The sequence below is a fragment of the Dendronephthya gigantea genome, unplaced genomic scaffold (genome assembly GCF_004324835.1).
Source record: "Dendronephthya gigantea isolate DGI-Jeju-01 unplaced genomic scaffold, DenGig_1.0 000050F, whole genome shotgun sequence".
Classification (NCBI taxonomy): domain Eukaryota; kingdom Metazoa; phylum Cnidaria; class Anthozoa; order Malacalcyonacea; family Nephtheidae; genus Dendronephthya; species Dendronephthya gigantea.
This window is the reverse complement of record NW_021163060.1, coordinates 1,489,301-1,509,361: the sequence shown is the minus strand read 5'-3', so window position 1 is coordinate 1,509,361 and position 20,061 is coordinate 1,489,301. Positions and strand designations below refer to the sequence as shown.

Below are 20,061 nucleotides of genomic sequence, written 5' to 3'. Positions count from 1 at the left end.
ATGTTGCTAAAGCTATAGTGTAGCCACTTAGCGTTCATGAAATGGCGTCAGGTAAAAAAGTTGCAATTATCGGAGCAGGTATTTGTGGAATCTCCAGTGCAATTTGTTTACAAGATGCTGATCCTACGCTGGACTTGACCATAATTGCCGATCAGTTCTCTCCAAACCTTACCAGTGATGTTGCTGCAGGATTCTGGGACCCTGTGTTTCTGAAAAATACACCACTTGAGAAACAAAGGTATGGTGAAAAAAACTGAATCATTATGGTCATTAGTCTTATGACGATGTAACAGTACGTTCGTCGTATTTCATAAACTGTAACAGTAAAATCTCTTTGTTTACATAACGACTTGATATCATTTTTAATGGAGCCTCTCTTGAACGCTGCTCGATTGTACTAGCCGATGGCTAGAGGCCTAATAAGCCTCATTTTTCAAGTTTTAAATAAAGTTATATTGTATTGTATTGTATTTCTACTTTTCAGACCACATCTGGTTTTCATATATATGATGATATATTTGTTTGTTTAGAATATGGGGCAAAGCAACATTTGACTATCTGAGAACCATTGTAGACACAGAAGAAGCTTTTAAATATCAAATGAATTATGTAACAGCTTATGAACTTTATGATGAACCAGCTAAAGTAAATGACCTGTTCAAGTGATCTATGTAGCTTTGACGTGTTACAACACTCCAATCTATGGATTTCCACATTTATTTAATAGGAATCTCCTTTCAGCGACATTTTTTTGTATTTCAAACGCCTTTCAAAGGAAGAGCTACAGCGGAACTTTCCCAATGATATAATGTATGACTAGCTTTATAACAGTGCTTGCCTCATTTGCATACAACAATTTTTACTATATTTAAACAATTATTTAGCAATGGCTTTGTAATGAAGTCCATTATGATCCCTGGAACACCCTACATAACTATCAAGTTAAAAGAGTGAGTATATGTATGCTAGTATGTGTCTAAGTAATTTAGTCCATTCAATTATTAAGTGGTATGTTTTATTAGATTTCAACAGAAAGGAGGGAATGTTGTTCAAAAGAAATTAATCTCGTTTGATGAGGTGATTAATTACCACAAACTATGATCAATCATCACCATTACAATCACCATAATTTAAATGATAATTATTACCATCATCAAAATTGTCAAGCACCATCATTGCAATCACTGCTATCATGACATTAACAATTGTCATTGTCACAATTACAATGGTATCACTATCAATGGTAACGCAGACTTGTAATTTCTGCAGTTGGCAGGTAGATATGATGTTGTTGTGAATTGTACAGGTCTTGGCGCATATAATTTGTGTCAGGATGCCTCCCTTATCCCATGGCGAGGACAAGTTTTGAAGGTATGTCATTGATTATTATTGTTTAAAAAGATATTTATCTTTTTATTTTTAATCAGCAATTGTTAATACTTCAGATGAAAGCCCCTTGGTTAAAACATGCCTACATTTGTACAAAAAAAAATGAAGAAAAACAAGGTTTAGTTACTTACATTTTTCCAAGGTAATGAAGGTATTCAGGTTTCCTCTACAAATGTCATTACACATGAACTAACAACACTAATGAGCTCCTTCTCCTATAAAGATTCAATGATGTAGTTGTCGGAGGAACTATTCAGTCAGACAACTGGGACACTTGTAATAATGAAGAAGAAATACAGGCAATAATTGACAGAGCTGCAGAATTGGAACCTACCATCAAGGTATTGTTATTATTGACCAGTTTGTCTTCAGTCAAAATGGCATTTAATATAGCCAAGTTCAATATATTTGCAATCAAAATGAACATGCAACAGGATAATGGTGGTTAATCTAAGTTGCTATATATCTTTCTGTCAGAAAGCTGAACTGATTAAAGCTATGGTGGGTTTAAGACCAGTGAGAAATGGCATTCGTCTAGAAAAAGAAGTGATGAAAGTATCCACCCAATATGGAACAAGAATGAAGCTTCAGGTTTGTAATAATGTTTGGTAAGATGACTCCAAATGTACCATTCTTGGTATCCTCTTAGAACTAATGTTTTGGTGTTCATGTAGGTAGTTCATAATTATGGTCATGGTGGTGCTGGTTTAAGCTTGTTCTGGGGTTGTGCTCAAGAGGTTAGAGACATTGTGCTCAGCTCTCTTTTACAGAGTGTTTTGTAAAAAAGATGTATTCATATTATATAGTAACAGGTGAGGACTTTACATGGGGCGTCTCGAAAAAGTATACCTGCTAAAATATTCTAATTTTTCTTCCAAAGAACATACAAAGAGAATAAACATCTCAGCGATATTTTGAATTGTCAACTGTAAAGTCCCCATCATACTTAGTAGAAATATAAAGTTACATTGCAAACATATAATATATAGTTAAGCATTTTTATAAGACATTCAAATTCTAATGAAGGCTTGGTTTTGAATGATATATTTTATTCCTTCGGGACACCCTTCAAATGTAACTTGGTTAACATACTTTTATAATTTGTTATATAAGTTAAAAATTTAGTGGCAAAATTAATCTAATTTAGTACAAGGTAGTTCAAAATTGCATGCAATATATAGACCATCAAAACTTTGACAGTTTCAAATGTTAGAATAACAACACTTCAATTTTGGAAAGTGCCTGTCAATTACCTTAAAAGAACTAGATAAAAATTGATAGAGAAAAGTACAAAAATTAAAAAGAGTCTAAACAATACGTACAGTAATATACACTTAGTGTTACAAGTCAAACACCAGGAAGCTTTATAAATCATGTTATCTTGCATGGAAAGTACATAGCAACCTCACAGGCCAGGCTCTTCTACAAGGCAAAATGATTGTAATGATAATCACGAATGATTAGAAATGATTATATAATATATATACAAATTTCATGATGGCAATATACCTTTTATAGATCAATTCCTAAAGATTTGTAATATGCCCTGTAACAGAGAAATTATAATATTTGTCAACACAATGGCAGTGGATAGTTTAATTCATATTAAATCTTATTCAGGTCAGGAAGGACAGGACTCATGATTTATCAAATGTGCCCAATGGAGACTTACTTTCTGTCAGCCTCTCGTATTGCATCACTAAGAGCTTTGCGTTCTTCTCTCAGAGAATCCCTGAAAATAAAATATTTTTATATTCAGTTGTTCATACGGCAGTAATAAACCACTGATGCACTCCCCACCTCAGCACATCCAAAGAATCCACACTTTCTGTATCAGAGTCTTGGGCAACCTATACCAAGGATGATGAATAAGTGCATTTAACTGGAAACATTGGTGCGATAATAAGTAATCTAACTTTATATGTTAGATACATACCCTCATCACCCTGTCAACACGAGATTGTATTCTATCTGATGCTGACAGTGCTGCAGACAAATGAGGTGAATATCTTGTCTTATGACGTAATGTTGCATCAGTAAAAGACCGAGATAATCCTGATGTTATATCCAGATCATCCAAAGCAAATCTGAGACTGCGACTAGGGCTAGGAGATCGAAATGATGATGCAAACGATGCTGGTTCTGTTGCAGAGCGGCTATGTCTTGGTCTTCGCCGCGTTTCACTGCTTCTTGGGAAGTCAACTGAGTATTTCCAAGCTATAGTCAAGCCATGTGTCATACACAATAAAGAAATTTAGTACCAGTGGTAGTAACTGAGAGGTAATGAAGAAATTCAGTACCAGTGGTAGTAACTGAGAGGTAATGAAGAAATTCAGTACCTGGTATAGACTGAGAGGTAGCATTTCCATCCAAACGTTTTGATGGAGACAAAGACCTTGATCTTCGCGTGGGTGATCTTGATCGTCGTGGCTTGGGATTTATAAAAGTAGAAAAGTCACGATTTTCCAATAACTTATCATCTTTATGACGAACAACAAACTCTGAATTGTTATGTATTGTTTCGTCAGCCTGGCATAGTCTGTGAGGAGACCTAGACCTGTGGTTGCTAGAAGACTTTGGCCTGTTAGAATAAGGTATCACTTCTTCTTCAGATTCAGTCTGAAATAGCAAGAAGAACTTTTTCTTGCATTGTAGACTATGCAATATAGAGTGTGGTAGAATTTTTTATGCCAAAAAATTACTAATTGTGAATGTATTACAACCACAGGTCAGATTTCTATGCAGATAAGATGTTACCACAAGATGCTACCAGACGGACCACCTCATATAAACTAATTAACACTCAGTCAATAATCCACCTACCGATTTACTGAAGTCATTAGGATCAGGAACCTCTTTCAACGTTGTCTTTGTTGCAAATTCTAGACGGACAGGTTCACCCTGGAAATAAATAATGTGTTGTTATGGATTATTCTGAAGCAGTCTTTAATTTTACAAAATAAGAACTTACTGTGATCCTGATTGGATTAAAAAGTGATGTTTTGTAAAGAGTTACATCTCGACCAGGAAGATTTGAAGACACAGAAGTTGGATAAAGAAAATCTTTCACATTGGAAGAATAATGTGCAATCACATAACCATCTAAAAAATTAAGCTTTTGTAAAAATTTATTTGCAACATATAATAATCAAACATATAATTTGTTTATATATAAATGGAAGTTTTATAGGATGAAGCAATTTGTTTGAAAGCATATTAGTTTAATTGTGAAATTATAAGACAAGCTCGAGTGCAATTAGTACAGTTTTACTAAAAAGGTTTAGCCATTTAACTGAAAAAGAGACACACAACATGTCCTGGGAAAGAAAGCACATTTAGCCCTAATGTAATATTGAAATATACCAAGATCATTTTTTACTTTTGCATTTTTCCAGCTACTAAGGACATTTATAGCCATAAGATCGATTAGTTTCGCCTGCAACATTAGTGAGTTGACATAAAAAGAATTTGAATTTGCTTTGTTGACACATAAAAGCAAACATGACAAAGAACAACAGAATAAAGCTTATTTTCTAAGTACATATGCAAACAGTGGTATAACCTGATAGACAATATATAACTGCATATTTTAATAGTCTTCCTAGTTACAATTAATACCACTAAACATACCTGATATATAATCATCATGCTGCTTCAGTTCAATTGTCAAATCTTCACCTAAGAGAAAATGATGGTTTTAGACTTTCCATCAATTGTTAAATATATAAACATGCTATATTTTATGCTGGCATACCTTTGAGTAAGACAGACACATAAGCAGGATCTTGACAATTTTTAAAAGTCTTGAAAAGAAAATAAGGAATAAAATTGAACTATGTGTTGTTTGAAACATGAAATTAGCAAACAATTTTTATGTACAGAATGGAATATTAGTATGGTTGAAATAGTAAACAAAGATTTATAGTACCCGTTCAAATCGAAGTCTTTCGTGAAAAAATAGAGGAAATGTCGGGGGAACAGCTTTAGTAGAGACATCTAAGCCCATGCAAGATACTCGCAGATAAATATAACCATAATCTCGTAGGTATGTTCCCGGACAAAGCACCTAAAATGTGAAATGGTTGAAAGAATGACGGTCAAACTTTAAACAAGCGTCATTAGCAACCAAGCGAGAGCTTTAAAAATTGACAAGAACATTGCTTACCGTATGTATATCAAATTCCACTATACATTTCATGGCTTTCCGAGGCATTTTGTCAAGGTATGACCAAAGTAATATGAAATAAAAAGCAATTTATTTGCAATAATAAACCAGCCTGCTCGGTCGCCAGGGCCAAACTATAAACCATAGGAGTCCACAGCCCACGAACAGGTTGAAATCTTGGAACATTCGGGCATTGACATTCGGGTCGGGGTCGTAATTTACGACATATTACGAGCAATATCACGAGCATAATCCGAAAATAACTATTAGATAAGTATTAAAATCCCTACAAAACTAGGTTACCCGTAGGTAGAAATGCTGCCGCAAGTCACAAGGCCAATGTTCGGCTTGCCAATCTCGTTCTGTCAGACCCGGATTAAACATGTTCAATTCTTTTTATACGACAGTGTTCTGGGAATTGGACCCAGAGGCCAAACACGTTTGGCCCCAGACCTGGACACTGTTTTCTAAAGCCAAACGAAAAGGAGGGAAACCGGAGTTCCCGGAGAAAAACCCTCCAAGGTAACCTGAATTTCAGGTTACCTGACCGGCGGTCCGAATTTGGTATTTTTATTTAGAAATCGCCCAAAATGACGGTCATTCTGGTTATTCATTGACAATTTTTTTCCCTATGGTTCACCGTTTCAGTTCCGCTCATCCGAACCGAGTCCCAGGAATGATCATGCAATTCTTGAACCTCTTCTATTGGATCTTGGTGGTGGTCTAACGTGCGCAGCGCGCGCAAATCGGCAATTGCGAACAGCAGGCTGTTACAAATTTTATTCAAACTGCGCTTTGTCCGACAGTGGCAAGAAAAATTATTTCATTTATTTAAATTCTCATGCATTGTATGATCATGCTTTGTTTTGGAAAGAAATGCTTGGCATGCTTTTTCATTTAAAACTGATGTAGTAGACAACACTCTCTTCTATTAAGACATGCACCTAATAGGGCTGAACATGCAATTTACTTATTATGGCTATAATGAAATGTTTCTCACCTTCATAACTACGTTTGGCAAACAGTGTACCGAACTTACTTCTTTGCTTCATTACAAACACTTGAGTTATTCTTCTTCAACAGCATCTCGACGTTGGGGCGTGTAAGAAATTAAACAACATAGTAAGTGTGTCAAAATGGAAAGGATCTTTAGACAGCTTTTTATGCAAGAGGGTACTGTACAATATTGACTTAAACTCTAAACCCATGGGTCCCCCCATTATTTCAGTGTAGTTATCATGCAATGTACTGTAATATATCATCTAATTCAGAAGAGTGTTAGTGTCTAAACATCAGTCTTTTTTTCTTCATTTCAAACATCAATAATTCGAATTTAAATCTTGAAAAAGTAAACTTATAATTTTTTATGCCACTGACGAACGTCTTTCGAAACGATCGCATTTCAATAGGCTGGACAGAGAACTTATATAATCATATAAGTTACTCGCGATTACCTTCGTATTAATCTAAAATTAGGCCAATACGAATTCGATATTTTCTCGTTGCGTGCGCGTCGCCAATGCAATGCAAATTGCATTTTGTTAGTTTCTTTTGAACGCTTTAAAGCCATCATGCATCTTTTCGCAGCCGCTAAGTCGTTGGAATTCACACGTATTCACACAAGTGACAAAACTAGGAATTTTTTATCGAGAAAACTAAAAAAATGCCCTCCTAAGAGCTGTGAGAAATTTCCTGTTATCATGCATAGTTGAAAAGATTGAAATGTCACTTGATGTGTGAATATACTAGGTTAGACCACCAGGAGGATCCAATGCCATGCAGCATGCACATGCACTAATCATGCATACCTATAGTATATACCTCAACCAGCTTCCACTTGATCCTGCGGCGATCCTCCAACATCTAATTCATCACTGATCCTGCGACGATCCGTCTGATCCTGCGACGCTCCTCCAACATCTAATTCATCACTGATCCTGCGACGCTCCTCCAACATCTAATTCATCACTGATCCTGCGACGCTCCTCCAACATCTAATTCATCACTGATCCTGCGACGCTCCTCCAACATCTAATTCATCAATGATCCTGCGACGCTCCTCCAACATCTAATTCATCACTGATCCTGCGACGCTCCTCCAACATCTAATTCATCACTGATCCTGCGACGCTCCTCCAACATCTAATTCATCACTGATCCTGCGACGCTCCTCCAACATCTAATTCATCACTGGTCCTGCGACGATCCGTCTGTCCTGCGACGATCCTTCAACATCTGATCCTGCAATGATACTTTAGAACAAAGATATGATATTAATTTCCAAGTCACAAATATCACTTAGGTACCAGTATCATACCATACCATACCAATATACCACACCATACCATACCACACCATCTGATCCTGAGACGATCCTTCATCATCTGATCCTGCGACGATCCTTCAACATCTAATTCATCACTGATCCTGCGACGATCCGTCTGGTCCTGCGACGATCCTTCAACATCTAATTCATCACTGATCCTGCGACGATCCGTCTGGTCCTGCGACGCTCCTCCAACATCTAATTCATCACTGGTTCTGCGACGATCCGTCTGGTCCTGCGACGATCCTTCAACATCTGATCCTGCAATGATACTTTAGAACAAAGATATGATATTAATTTCCAAGTCACAAATATCACTTAGCTACCAGTATCATACCATACCATACCATACCATACCATCTGATCCTGAGACGATCCTTCATCATCTGATCCTGCGACGATCCTTCAACATCTAATTCATCACTGATCCTGCGACGATCCGTCTGGTCCTGCGACGATCCTTCAACATCTGATCCTGCGATGATCCATCTGGTCCTGCGACGCTCCTTCAACATCTAATTCATCACTGATCCTGCGATGATCCGTCTGGTCCTGCGACGATCCTTCAACATCTGATCCTGCAACGATACTTTAGAACAAAGATATGATATTAATTTCCAAGTCACAAATATCACTTAGGTACCAGTATCATACCATACCATACCACACCATACCATACCACCATCTGATCCTGAGACGATCCTTCATCATCTGATCCTGCGACGATCCTTTATCGCAAAAAATATGATATTAATTGCCAATTCACAATATTAACTTAGGTATAAAACATTCAGTATAAAATGATCACTCAAAACCCGATTTTTGACCTTCGACATCTCCAACGCCACTCGTCCAAGGCCTTCGCATTGCGCACGCGAATACAAAATTGTCATGCACGTTTTGTACGAAATAATTATCGTTTTCTTCATGCTTCTGAGAAAACCAAAACACTCGACTATTATCTCCTTCTAGAAATACAAATTCTCATGCATTTTTATGTTTTAGGCGCTCTGTGAGCGATATTTTTGTTCCGGACTATTGTCGTTCAAGATGGAGAAAATACAAGTGATTGGGGCCCCAGAATCACTTGTATTAACTCCGCATGCGCTTGACACGACCAGAATAGCATGCAAAAATCGCAATCCGAAAAGTTGAAAATCAAGGAGGTAAACAGAAGAGTGTTCAGCATATCTCAGCCAAAATGCGAAATATCATGCATATATTACTCATGCTGTCATGCACATCGTCGAAATCGAGTTTTGTATTTGCGTGCATTATGTCCCAAGGCAGGTCCAACATCTCTCGACTCCGACGATTCTTTCTAGAAAAAGAAAAGTCTAGCTAAAGTGACTTGGTTTCTATGATATCTTGGTTCCGAACTTTGAACTATAATAGCATGCTGAAAGAACTCAGCTCATATTCAGATTTTGATAAATCAATATAACAATACCTATTATTCGCTGCGAGCAAGCGTTTGTGTTTCGCCTTCCTCATCTTTCGCCGCCGAAGTTCATCCTGAGTTGAAATAAGAAAGAAAAAACAATGTCAAGTTAACAGCTCACTTGCATTTCGTATTTTCAATCAAAATATACAAGATATAGCAGTGAAATTCAGCAAGAATGTCTTCACTGGCTGTCTTCTGGCTATTCAAAAACACGGCGATTAATTCATCTGCAAAGCCAAAGGCAAAGATCAAGTTGACAGATATTCTTTCATATACCTCAGCAAGATTCTTCAAACTTTTCCCCGGCGTGACTTCTTCCTGTGATTCTTCCTGGATCAAGTATGACATTTGGATCGAATTTAGTCACTTTATATAGCCTGAAAAACATTCGAACGGACAAATGACTGTATGCATGGATAATACTAAGGCTTGTTTTTAACGTCATGCTTCTCATTATAATCCAACAACAATAGGTAATACCGGACTAATGGGGCATCTCAATTGATTAACTATTGTTTTGAATGCGTTTGGCAGATTTCAGTGCCCCTTTATTCCTGGCATTTTGGTCGCGTGGAACGCAATTTGAACAATAGTCTAGGACCTGTAAAACAGTTTGTATGCATTTCATTTAGGACAGATTATCTCAACTGTTTTAGGGTAAATGACCATGGCGGTCAACATGGCATATGTGCCAAAATGTGAATCCGGGACGAAAGTCCTGAAAATGACCACACTTAGAAACGGCATAGTCGACATAGCTCTAAATCCTGAATTATCAAAGCTACAGTCTTTCTGAATTGTTTATATGGTTCAGAATGGTTGCTTTTAGGGGTGGTTACTGGAGGGTGAAATTAGCCTAAGTTTCATATTTTACAAGAAAATGAATGTTTACTATTCCAGGTCAACTGCTAATTATGCATAAAATTACAGATTCACCTGGCAAAGTCTAATTTTCCCTATTTTCTAAAAATTTTTGCAATATGATGAAAAAACATGCTTATTTTAATATATTTATTATAAATTTCTTAGGAAATAACAATGTTTTGTTGCGATACGACATATTTCATTTCACTTACCCCCCGCCATAACACGATTTCAGCCATATTTTGCAAATTTGATCGCCGTTTTTCGCCGTCCGTCGCAAGCACCATCCAAATACTGTACTTTAGCACGATTCTAGTGGACTAAAGAATTATTCAACCAATTTTCGATGGGTTTTGAAGTAGTGCCATGTAATATTTTTTCATTTTTGTGTCCCTTGACATTTCATCAATTATGTCGCCATTGCCATGTCTCGTCGCCTTTCTGCACGATAAATGCCAGTTCTTGATCCCCAGCTGTATTTTTTTCACAGCATCGATAAATAATTGATAGTACAATAGAAGCTACCCAAAATTCAAAAGCATTTGTCCCACTTGGAAGTAAAAAACCACCCCTCGTTTATCGGGAATGAAATTCAAGTTCGAAAGATTCAAAATAATTTGAAAGTCTCGCGCAAACTCCGCGACGAGCCCTCGTGGACAGCATTCCGGCGGGACGAAATTTCAAGCATACATTTGTTCACAACCACAATCAGTCAACAACCCGAGTAAAATTTGTCCGTTTTTGCTGTTAATATTTCTCATACGAAAATTAACAAGTCTCCGCGTTTAAATTTCATGTTCTTGCTTTTACAAAGCTAAAAAAATAAACCAGAAATGTATTCGTGAAATTGACCCCCCCCTGCATTGTTGCCCACGAGCGTTTGTCGTGGAGTTTGCGCGAGACTTTCAAATTATTTTGAATCTTTCGAACTTGAATTTCATTCCCGATAAACGAGGGGTGGTTTTTTACTTCCAAGTGGGACAAATGCTTTTAAATTTTGGGTAGCTTCTATTGTACTATCAATTATTTATCGATGCTGTGAAAAAAATACAGCTGGGGATCAAGAACTGGCATTTATCGTGCAGAAAGCGACGAGACATGGCAATGGCGACATAATTGATGAAATGTCAAGGGACACATAAATGAAAAAATATTACATGCCACTACTTCAAAACCCATCGAAAATTGGTTGAATAATTCTTTAGTCCACTAGAATCGTGCTAAAGTACAGTATTTGGATGGTGCTTGCGACGGACGGCGAAAAACGGCGATCAAATTTGCAAAATATGGCTGAAATCGTGTTATGGCGGGGGGTAAGTGAAATGAAATATGTCGTATCGCAACAAAACATTGTTATTTCCTAGGAAATTTATAATAAATATATTAAAATAAGCATGTTTTTTCATCAAATGGCAAACATTTTTAGAAAATAGGGAAAATTAGACTTTGCCAGGTGTAAAATATGAAACTTAGGCTAATTTCACCCTCCAGTGACCACCCCTAAAAGCAACCATTCTGAACCATATAAACAATTCAGAAAGACTTTAGCTTTGATAATTCAGGATTTAGAGTTATGTCGACTATGCCGTTTCTGGGTGTGGTCATTTTCAGGACTTTCTTCCGGATTCGCATTTTGGCACATATGCCATGTTGACCGCCATGGTCATTTTACCCTAAAACAGTTGAGATAATCTGTCCTAAATGAAATGCATACAAACTCCTTTACAGGTCCTAGACTACAAGAGATAATGCAATGATAATGAAGCTTAATGAGATTAGGAAGGGAGGAAGAGATAGTGCCCCCCCCCCCTTAACTTCGACCAATCAAAACACAGAGTGACATCACAATGTTATTCATGTTAATTTTTGAAATCTTACTTACAAGCTACTCATTCGAAAGCAAATAATATCACAAGAACATGGCAGTTCATTCGCTTGAAGTATTTTTAAATGTTTTTTTTGCATCTACATTGAATATCGTAAATGCTTTCAACAGTTCTTCCATAAAGGCATTGTTTGCCGCTTGTGTTTGAGGCGTTGCTACAACATGTGGCCACGAAACATCTCCTTTCTGTTTATCTTCTTGCAAGAAACAATTTTTTAATGGGATTGGTCTCCAATTTATAGCAGGTACTGGAGGAGGTGATGGGACTTTTGTATCTTTGGGTGTTGTTTGCGTAGGCCTATGGTCAGCAGTGTTTAAATTCTTTCGGTTTTTCAGTAATATAATTTTCTTCATTAAAGTTCTTCTGCACCTGAATTATAAAAAGATTTTGTTAATAAAAACAGTTATGAGATGTTTTTAAGAAACGACAGTTATATTTTCGTACCTCTTCAGCATATATGGCGAGAGGGCTAGCATTAAACAGAGCGTGAAACCCGCACCAAAACCAACAATCAACGAAGAAAATTCCAAACTTTTAAACTTTTCAATAGGCTTCCACGAACTTCCGTCAGGCACTAAAATTTACGAATTTCATGTTTGTCATATTCACACAGTATATGCATGTCTTTTCTTTTCAACTGACCGTGGATAAGTAAATTACTTACAAACACTACATGCCTCATTGACGCACGTTTTGATGATCTGAGAAATGCCAAAGCAGTTTTGACCTCCGTATCTCGGAGATGGGTTCGTGCATGTTCTTAGTCTCGAACGCGTACCATTATTACAAGTTAAAGAACAAGCAGACCAGTCTGACCATAAAGACCACGCACCGTTCACTATAAAAATGGAAAATATGAGTGCTTTGCCGGTCGGTTAAATGTTCAGAGATACATGGTTGTTTTAGGGGTGGTCATTGAAAATTTGTTGGTCGACTTTTGGCTATTATTTAAGACATAAAATATTGATAATATTTTCACAAGTACAAATTATGTTTTTATGAGGACCTATATGGAAATGAAGAGGTATTGTAGACCATGTGTGGAGTGTGGACTCACTTGCATGCCATGAAATCAGTATGAATATTGCATGGTCAATGAGAAATACCTGGACAACTTTTTAATTTACAAGGTCTTGTTTCTTCAGTTTTGTTTCGTACGCAATCATTGTTCACCAGGATTCTTTTACGTCGTTGTTCACCTTTGCCACAATCATGTTGTGTTTCACATTTTCCCCATTTACTCCACGAAGTCCAGGTGATACTTGCTGAGAACATGATGTCATGTAACGAGATATCTAAAAAGCCAGGCTCGCATATGTTATAAATTCAATATTTATGTGATAATTTGATTGAAATGTATAGACTATATAACCTTGAAATGACTCCATGCTCCATGTATCCTGAATGAGTGAGAGGGAAAAAATGACCTGATCATTGCTAACTAAGCCAAGGTTCAACTCGTACATCGTCAAATTGTGAAATCGACGAAATTGAAACGAGATGACGTCTTTATGTACAAAATATTGCTTTGTGATATAGGCGATCGTTCGCCAAGGATGGTTCATGCCTCTTTGGAGATCACGAAGTTGAATAAGAAAATATTGAACATCCAACATGTGAATTTGCCTCCAAGATATCAATATCCGTCTGTCATTGGAATGTGTAAGATTGAGCTGGTCAATAGGATAGATGTTCTTTACTAAAAGAAAAGTTTAGATGACAATTAATAGTTTCAAGAACGACTGTAAAATTTAGCTGGCATTATAATCTTTACGAATACCTGGTTGATCGTAATTGTGTGTCTCATTAAAAGGAACGTACACTGTAGAAATTGAAAGATATAGCTATAAAAGTTACACTAACGAGTCAGGTAAAGAATATGCAACAATCTTACATTTGAATTGACACTGATCACCAAACAATCCATTCCTACAGACACAGTTAGCACGAATCCTACCCTGGTAATCCATCTGGAAATCTTTAAACGTAGAGCGAATTGGGGGACAAGGACTCCACGAAACATTTTCACAAAGGTTCGAGAAGTAAAATAGTGTGAATAAAATGTGTAAGAACATTTCACACCTAGTAAGATTCTTGCAATTACAATACGTCAGAAATGAAGAAGATCACGCGCACTCAAATATGTTCAAAAATATGCTCGTATTAAATTATACCCACGCACTGTATAGTTGCATAACATGGAGAAAACGGCCGGCAATACAATGCATCAAATGATAATTTAAAATGAATTATTAATCATATTTATATATTAATCATATGTGTCTTCATACGGTTCAGCATACACTTCAAAAATCTTTGTTAAATAACCATTTTTTCGGCCCCTTTTTTACCAGGGCCCTCTTTTTCTGTAACATATTATTACCAAGCTTTCATGTGGCGATGGATCGGAGGTTAACTGGAAGGGTAGTCGGAGTCGTGTTTGGGGGATCTGTAAATGAAAGAAAGGATGAAACCTTTATTGAAGTGTTCAGTCAAACACGAAGTTTCCCAAGGCTGGTACTTTCAGCATTCTTAATAACGGTTCTAGCTACTATGAACAGCCCAAGAGCATAGGGAAAAAATTAGCCTAGAGAATCGCTTCTTGAGAACATAAGCTTTATACAATTTGTGGATCAGATTTAACAATCGAAATATGTCTATTTGTCGGCCTTTATTTTTTTTGTATTATTTAAAACAAATCGTGCAATATAATCAATGTCATCAACAGTTTATTTACCTTGATCGACGTCGAGGCTGGATGCCCTAAACGTAAAGGAATGTAACTTTATTTTACTTCACAAATAACCTCACGAATAACCCTCTGCTCTGTGTGGAGACGGAAGGAGCAAGATCACAAAAAGAAAAGCGTGGGTATTAGTCATAGTATTATTTTGTTAGAAAACAACTTATTTAAAAGCAGCCGAATTAATAAGCTGAAAGGCTATTGTTTGTAAAAAAGTAGTTAATAATAATAATGAAATATCACATTTTTTAGGGCGATTTCCCGATTCCCCCATTCCCTGATTCCCCGTTCCCCCTTTTAAAGATAGCCTTAATTTTGGCGCGAAAAAACCACACACGACGAAGACGAGCGAACACGAATGGGACACGACTAGTGTACGAAGCTTCTATTTTCCTTTTAAGTTAGCGACGCTTCCACCTAATTATTGACATATAATTTTATTTCACCCGCTATATTTTTGACATATCGATGATCGAAAGATATTTTTTCAATGTTTTTAGCTAGTTCTTTGCTAATTTCTCCCCAAAGTCACCTTTACTGTAATTTGGATGAATATATTTCTCGCAAAATGTCGAATTACATTGTGTCAAAGGCATGCATAGATAGGTATTTTTCCATTACGAAATGAATTTTGTTTAGGACAGATGGAAAATAGAGATAGTACAAAGTGTACAAAGTCCACCCCGGGGTCCACCACTCACCAACTGCACGTGTAAACATAACATACCATACTATTAAGAATATAACCTTCTGAAAATGGCAGGTTTGAATGAATTAAACTCCGATGAAACACCATTTTTGATATTTTACGACTGTGAATGCTCTAGTAGCGAGCATTTAAAGGCAGATATTATCGAGATTGCTGCGAGGTCTTCTCCTGAAGTACTGAGTGCAAATTTTGAAAGTTTAATTTCTACCTCGCAAGATTTGGGAAAATTTAGTAAGTTTGCATTTTTATAATACTATATTTTATTAATTCACCAAATATCTATTAATCTTGTAATATTTCATAATATTCACGATTTTCATCCCTATCCCCTAACAATAGTTTAACAGTGTAAAGGTCATTGGTGACCCACTGTCACCCCTTTGGTTAAAATTTCAAACCAACTACCTATAATAAAAAATGCTGAGTAGAAAAGTGTGGGTGTCAATGACTCCCATCTCTGCCTGGCCAGCTCCAACCATACTAAATCCGCTAATATCTTTTATATACTCCTCCAGACATTTTGAATCTAAATCCACTGATATGTACCTTTGAAATATATTGAGTTTTTTTAAAAAACTATATGTCATTCTAAATATCTACCTAGATTTGTTAACTCATTGATTGTTTTTCATTCATTAATGTATATACTTATATATATGCAGCTATTGAAAGATGTGGTATCAAAGAGTCAGATCTGAAAGGAAAGCCAGCATTTCCAATTGTTTTTAAAAAGTTTTTAAAATGGATTGAAAAACTTGTGTTGAGGGTAAACCAGAAATTTGACAAGAAACATTTTCCAGGTATTATCTATTGTAAACTTTTGTAAAGATGAAAGCCATGCAGCCAACAATAATTATGAACATTCTGTTTCAGTATTGTGTGCTCACGGTGGATATGGCTTTGATTATCCAATACTACTGAGTAATATGAGAAGATACCAGGTTAAAGAAGAAGTGTTGAAGAATAAAAACTTACACTTTGCTGATACCTTTCTATTTTGTAAACAGGTATGTTAAAAGATTGATTCAATCTTGAATAAGTTATAATCAGAGTAGTTGTGAGTCTTGCCACATTTGTAATTCGGTACACAGCTGTAATTAGGTCTTTTATTATTCAAGTTACAAGGAGACGATCATGTTCCAGAGCTGCAAGGAATTCGGTTATCAATGGACTCACTATTCTCAGCATTTGCTCCAGGAAAGGAATTTCAAAGTAGGTGCTTTTATTATAATTTTTTTATTCCAATGTTGCTCACTTCTGTTTTCAAAGAAAACTGCTTGTGATTAATGTAGATAGACATCGTGCTATGGGAGATGTGAATGCAATGGTGGAGATTTTCTCAAAGCCGCCATTTAAAAGTGCCATCAGTAATATTAAACATACAACAGCAAAGTCACTGTAAGTAAAATTTACACTTCAATTAAATTCATATGTTGCTACCAGTATTTAATTGATATTGCTATGCACTAACTAATTTGAGCCTGTTTATTAATTAGCAGGCATTTGTGATATTGGATAGTGGTATTTAATTAATTGCAATGCTTTTGTTAAGTCATGAATATTTCTTTTTAGATGGGAATGGTATGCAATACAAAATAATCAAAAGGAACAAAGAATTATTCTTGAAGGTAAATTTGCCAAACTTGTTGCTGCAAAAGTTGCACAAGTCTCAAACCTATTGCTGCAAGAGTCACATTTAGTGTGTTTGATTAAATTTGGGTTTTTTCTTTCGATCATTAAGAAAAAATGGCAAAGCTTGACGCTTTCACAAGAAATGTGTATTCAAAGAAACTTTTTCAACTTCAATTAACCTATGACACTCTACAATCAATTTTTGAAAACTGTTGCTCCTATATGGATTTTTACGCTGTCCTTCAGAATCGTGGAATCGATCGAAAAACAGCTAAGTACTTTGCATGTCAATTTGGAGGCATGGGGCTGAAGAACCAAGGTACTGAACCTTATTGTGACCTTCCTGAATCAGCTGTAACAGATAGTGAAGAACTTGATTACAGTCTTAAAAATGTCGATCAACTGTTGGCTGAAGAGGAATTAAAACGAAAACCAGCACCGAATGTTCATCCATTGACAAATGTAACAACAATTTCTCAAAGCAATCAGAGCATTGAATGCTGGGAGGATGAACTGGATGAAAATCGTTCTTTTACCTTCACTGTGCCAAAACCAGAAGTACCACTCAGTCTAACCATAGATGACTTTGTGTCACCATCAAAACCCATCAAATCTTCCAAAAATGTTTCTAAGCAGAGAAGTAAGATGCCAGTGCGTCCAAACGAGAAAATCTTCAACAATGATCTTGCAAGTTCCAACGATTCGCAGTTTCTCGACCAGAAAGGAAATTCCAAAAAAACGTCTGAAAATTATGAGACGAACTATAAGAATCATTCTAGAAAATTCCTAGGGAAAACGAGAAGAGATTCCAGAAACAATAAGAAATATGACGAACGTAAGCAAGCGTTGTTTACATCAAATGATGGCAAGAAGAAGAGCGCTAAAGATTCACGACATACGATTTCCTCTTCACAGAGAAAAGATGTTGTTTTAAAACAAAAATCTGCCGTGAAACAAGCTGTGTTGAAGAATAAGTCACTAGAATCGAGTGGCAATAAACTTGAATCTTCTGTGTCAAAAACTTTAGGAAAAAGCAAACAGCGAACAGTGAAGAAAGGTTGTGATGCGACTGAAAAGATAGCAGAAGAAACTGATGCAACCAAGGAGAGCGAAATGTTTAAGCACGCTACACCTGAACAAGAAGAAGCAATGATTACAATAATACAAGAGAGAAACGAAGAAACAACAGCAAGTTATGGAAGTAAAGAGAGTCTGACTAAACAGTTTCATGAAGATACGCAAGATGTAACAATACCTACGGTTACTAATCTAAATGAGAAACGGCAGAAAAAGGAAAAGTTCGTAAGAAATACTAATCGAAGCCGTGAACCAGTTGTCTTTGTTAATCGTAAGTCGACAGACGAAAAGCAAAAAATGTGGCCAAGGCTTGAAATATTTGTTGGTGACCTGCCTATTTATGTTCCTGTTGAACCATCCGAGGATGCCTTGGGCTGCTCAGATACGAAGGATGGTGTTAAATACTGCTTGGAAGATAATCCTTTTGGGACTGAAACAAATGAGGAACAAGGAGCGCAAATTTCTGATAAGAACGAAGTTAAGGTTAACGAAAAAACTCGTTCGGATGTTGACAACTGCGTCAGTCTCAGTGATGTAATTATTTCATCTTCTGTAGAAAGCGATGTTCTCGTAAACACGAATGAATCAGAGAGTGTGGTTAAAAATGAAATGAAAAGTAGCGTGGCCAATGTATCCAAAAATCAAAGTTCACCTTCGTCGGACGATTCCATATCTTCTTATGTTCAGAAGATAAAGACATGCGCAAGTCCGGTAACAAAAACCGTAGATACTTTTCAACAAACGATGTTGAATCTTCCTTGGGAGAATAACAATAAAAGATTTGTTGATGAAAAGCAACAAACTGACTGCGCTGTTCAGGTTGCACATAACTTTGAAATGATTGAACGTGTAGTAATGGTGGATAAAGAAACAAACACTGATTGTTCTCTGCAAACTACAGACAGTCTATCTGGTTCCCGCTCGTCTTCCAATTCATCGTTTCTCACAGATTCTCAATACGACATATTGAATGTTCGTGAGTGTGAAAGCCCTACTAGAGTATTTCATAGTCTTCTTTCACCACCTTGTGAAGAAATACTCCGAGAAGAAGACACGGATTGTTACAACATTCCTTCCCCTAAAGAAGTCCAACAAATATATCGACTGGGAGATGTACATCCAAATCCTCCTTGTAATCAACATAGAATACCTCAAAGGTATTTTAATACCCACCTTTTACCCCCATTGCTACCACAAATATATCCTAGCCATGGCCCTAATCCACCAATGTTTCACCCAAGATACCCCCAGCCCGAACGAATACCACGTGGTCATCGAAATCTTATCCAGCAGCAAGGTGTTGGTATCTACAAGTTCTAAAGAAGTGTCCATTTAACATAAAAGAATTTTGGACAGGAATATTGCGTTGTTTAATTGGACTATTATGTCCAAACATTTTGGCGTTCATTTTCCTTTACGACTGTCAGTTTCTTCGTTCAAATCGCGGTGCATTCCGTACTCGTTTGGTTACGAATACTTTGTAAAGGAGTTTGCGTTTCATTCCGCTAATAGTCTGAAATGAATTTTGAGACGTTATCTGGTTGCAACGTCAGACTTCAGCAGGCCGTTTAAACAGCTCCGTTGGAAGGCTGCAGTCTGGTACGCGAAAGCTCGAGATAATTAAACAGCTACAGCGAGAAAACGTCTCAAAATTCATCATTTTCAATCCTGGTAGCAGTTCCAACTTCTTCAAAATCTCTTAATCCAGTTACCGAATGATATTGCAGCTCAGTTATTTGAGCCAGCAGTCTCATGAGGAGAACCGCTGATGTGAGGTAAACAAATATTTACTACGTGTGTGTTTAAATGTTGATATTTTTCTTATG

The 20,061-nt window shown here is 36.6% G+C and overlaps 3 protein-coding genes and 2 long non-coding RNA genes across 8 annotated transcripts; 2 read left to right on the top strand and 3 right to left on the bottom strand.

Annotated features, from left to right (window-relative positions):
* Nucleotides 1-9: 9 nt before the first annotated feature.
* LOC114528439 (D-aspartate oxidase-like) lies at nucleotides 10-3,330 on the top strand. Of its 3 annotated transcripts, none has more exons than XM_028550076.1 (11): nucleotides 10-238; nucleotides 531-645; nucleotides 728-810; nucleotides 885-950; nucleotides 1,023-1,077; nucleotides 1,270-1,371; nucleotides 1,446-1,531; nucleotides 1,613-1,730; nucleotides 1,867-1,980; nucleotides 2,064-2,126; nucleotides 3,149-3,330. In XM_028550076.1, exons 1-11 carry the CDS (start codon nucleotides 42-44, stop codon nucleotides 3,164-3,166), a joined length of 1,017 nt encoding a protein of 338 aa, XP_028405877.1. In that variant the 5' UTR covers nucleotides 10-41; the 3' UTR covers nucleotides 3,167-3,330. The 3 variants fall into 3 exon arrangements, with proteins under 3 accessions (XP_028405877.1, XP_028405878.1, XP_028405876.1); XM_028550077.1 differs by lacking the exon at nucleotides 3,149-3,330 and adding an exon at nucleotides 2,270-2,353; XM_028550075.1 differs by lacking the exon at nucleotides 3,149-3,330 and having other exon boundaries at nucleotides 2,064-2,263.
* On the bottom strand, nucleotides 2,720-5,705 carry LOC114528438 (spermatogenesis-associated protein 6-like). Of its 2 annotated transcripts, none has more exons than XM_028550072.1 (12): nucleotides 5,555-5,705; nucleotides 5,318-5,455; nucleotides 5,144-5,192; nucleotides 5,020-5,067; nucleotides 4,361-4,491; nucleotides 4,213-4,290; nucleotides 3,729-4,008; nucleotides 3,326-3,606; nucleotides 3,190-3,239; nucleotides 3,062-3,121; nucleotides 2,899-2,935; nucleotides 2,720-2,811 (listed from the first exon to the last, which is right to left on the bottom strand). In XM_028550072.1, exons 1-11 carry the CDS (start codon nucleotides 5,600-5,602, stop codon nucleotides 2,902-2,904), a joined length of 1,197 nt encoding a protein of 398 aa, XP_028405873.1. In that variant the 5' UTR covers nucleotides 5,603-5,705; the 3' UTR covers nucleotides 2,720-2,811; nucleotides 2,899-2,901. The 2 variants fall into 2 exon arrangements, with proteins under 2 accessions (XP_028405873.1, XP_028405875.1); XM_028550074.1 differs by having other exon boundaries at nucleotides 3,729-3,819.
* A 2,864-nt stretch (nucleotides 5,706-8,569) lies between these two features.
* On the bottom strand, nucleotides 8,570-9,723 carry LOC114528601. The gene is made up of 4 exons (XR_003687515.1): nucleotides 9,601-9,723; nucleotides 9,331-9,395; nucleotides 8,708-9,201; nucleotides 8,570-8,608 (listed from the first exon to the last, which is right to left on the bottom strand). It is a non-coding gene; the product is annotated as an uncharacterized LOC114528601 (long non-coding RNA).
* A 3,084-nt stretch (nucleotides 9,724-12,807) lies between these two features.
* On the bottom strand, nucleotides 12,808-13,538 carry LOC114528468. The gene is made up of 3 exons (XR_003687495.1): nucleotides 13,447-13,538; nucleotides 13,181-13,369; nucleotides 12,808-12,912 (listed from the first exon to the last, which is right to left on the bottom strand). It is a non-coding gene; the product is annotated as an uncharacterized LOC114528468 (long non-coding RNA).
* A 1,727-nt stretch (nucleotides 13,539-15,265) lies between these two features.
* Nucleotides 15,266-19,567, top strand: LOC114528548. Its single transcript, XM_028550210.1, has 7 exons — nucleotides 15,266-15,757; nucleotides 16,189-16,326; nucleotides 16,400-16,533; nucleotides 16,645-16,738; nucleotides 16,819-16,924; nucleotides 17,099-17,154; nucleotides 17,268-19,567. Exons 1-7 carry the CDS (start codon nucleotides 15,574-15,576, stop codon nucleotides 19,553-19,555), a joined length of 3,000 nt encoding a protein of 999 aa, XP_028406011.1. The 5' UTR covers nucleotides 15,266-15,573; the 3' UTR covers nucleotides 19,556-19,567.
* The last annotated feature ends 494 nt before the right edge of the window (nucleotides 19,568-20,061 follow it).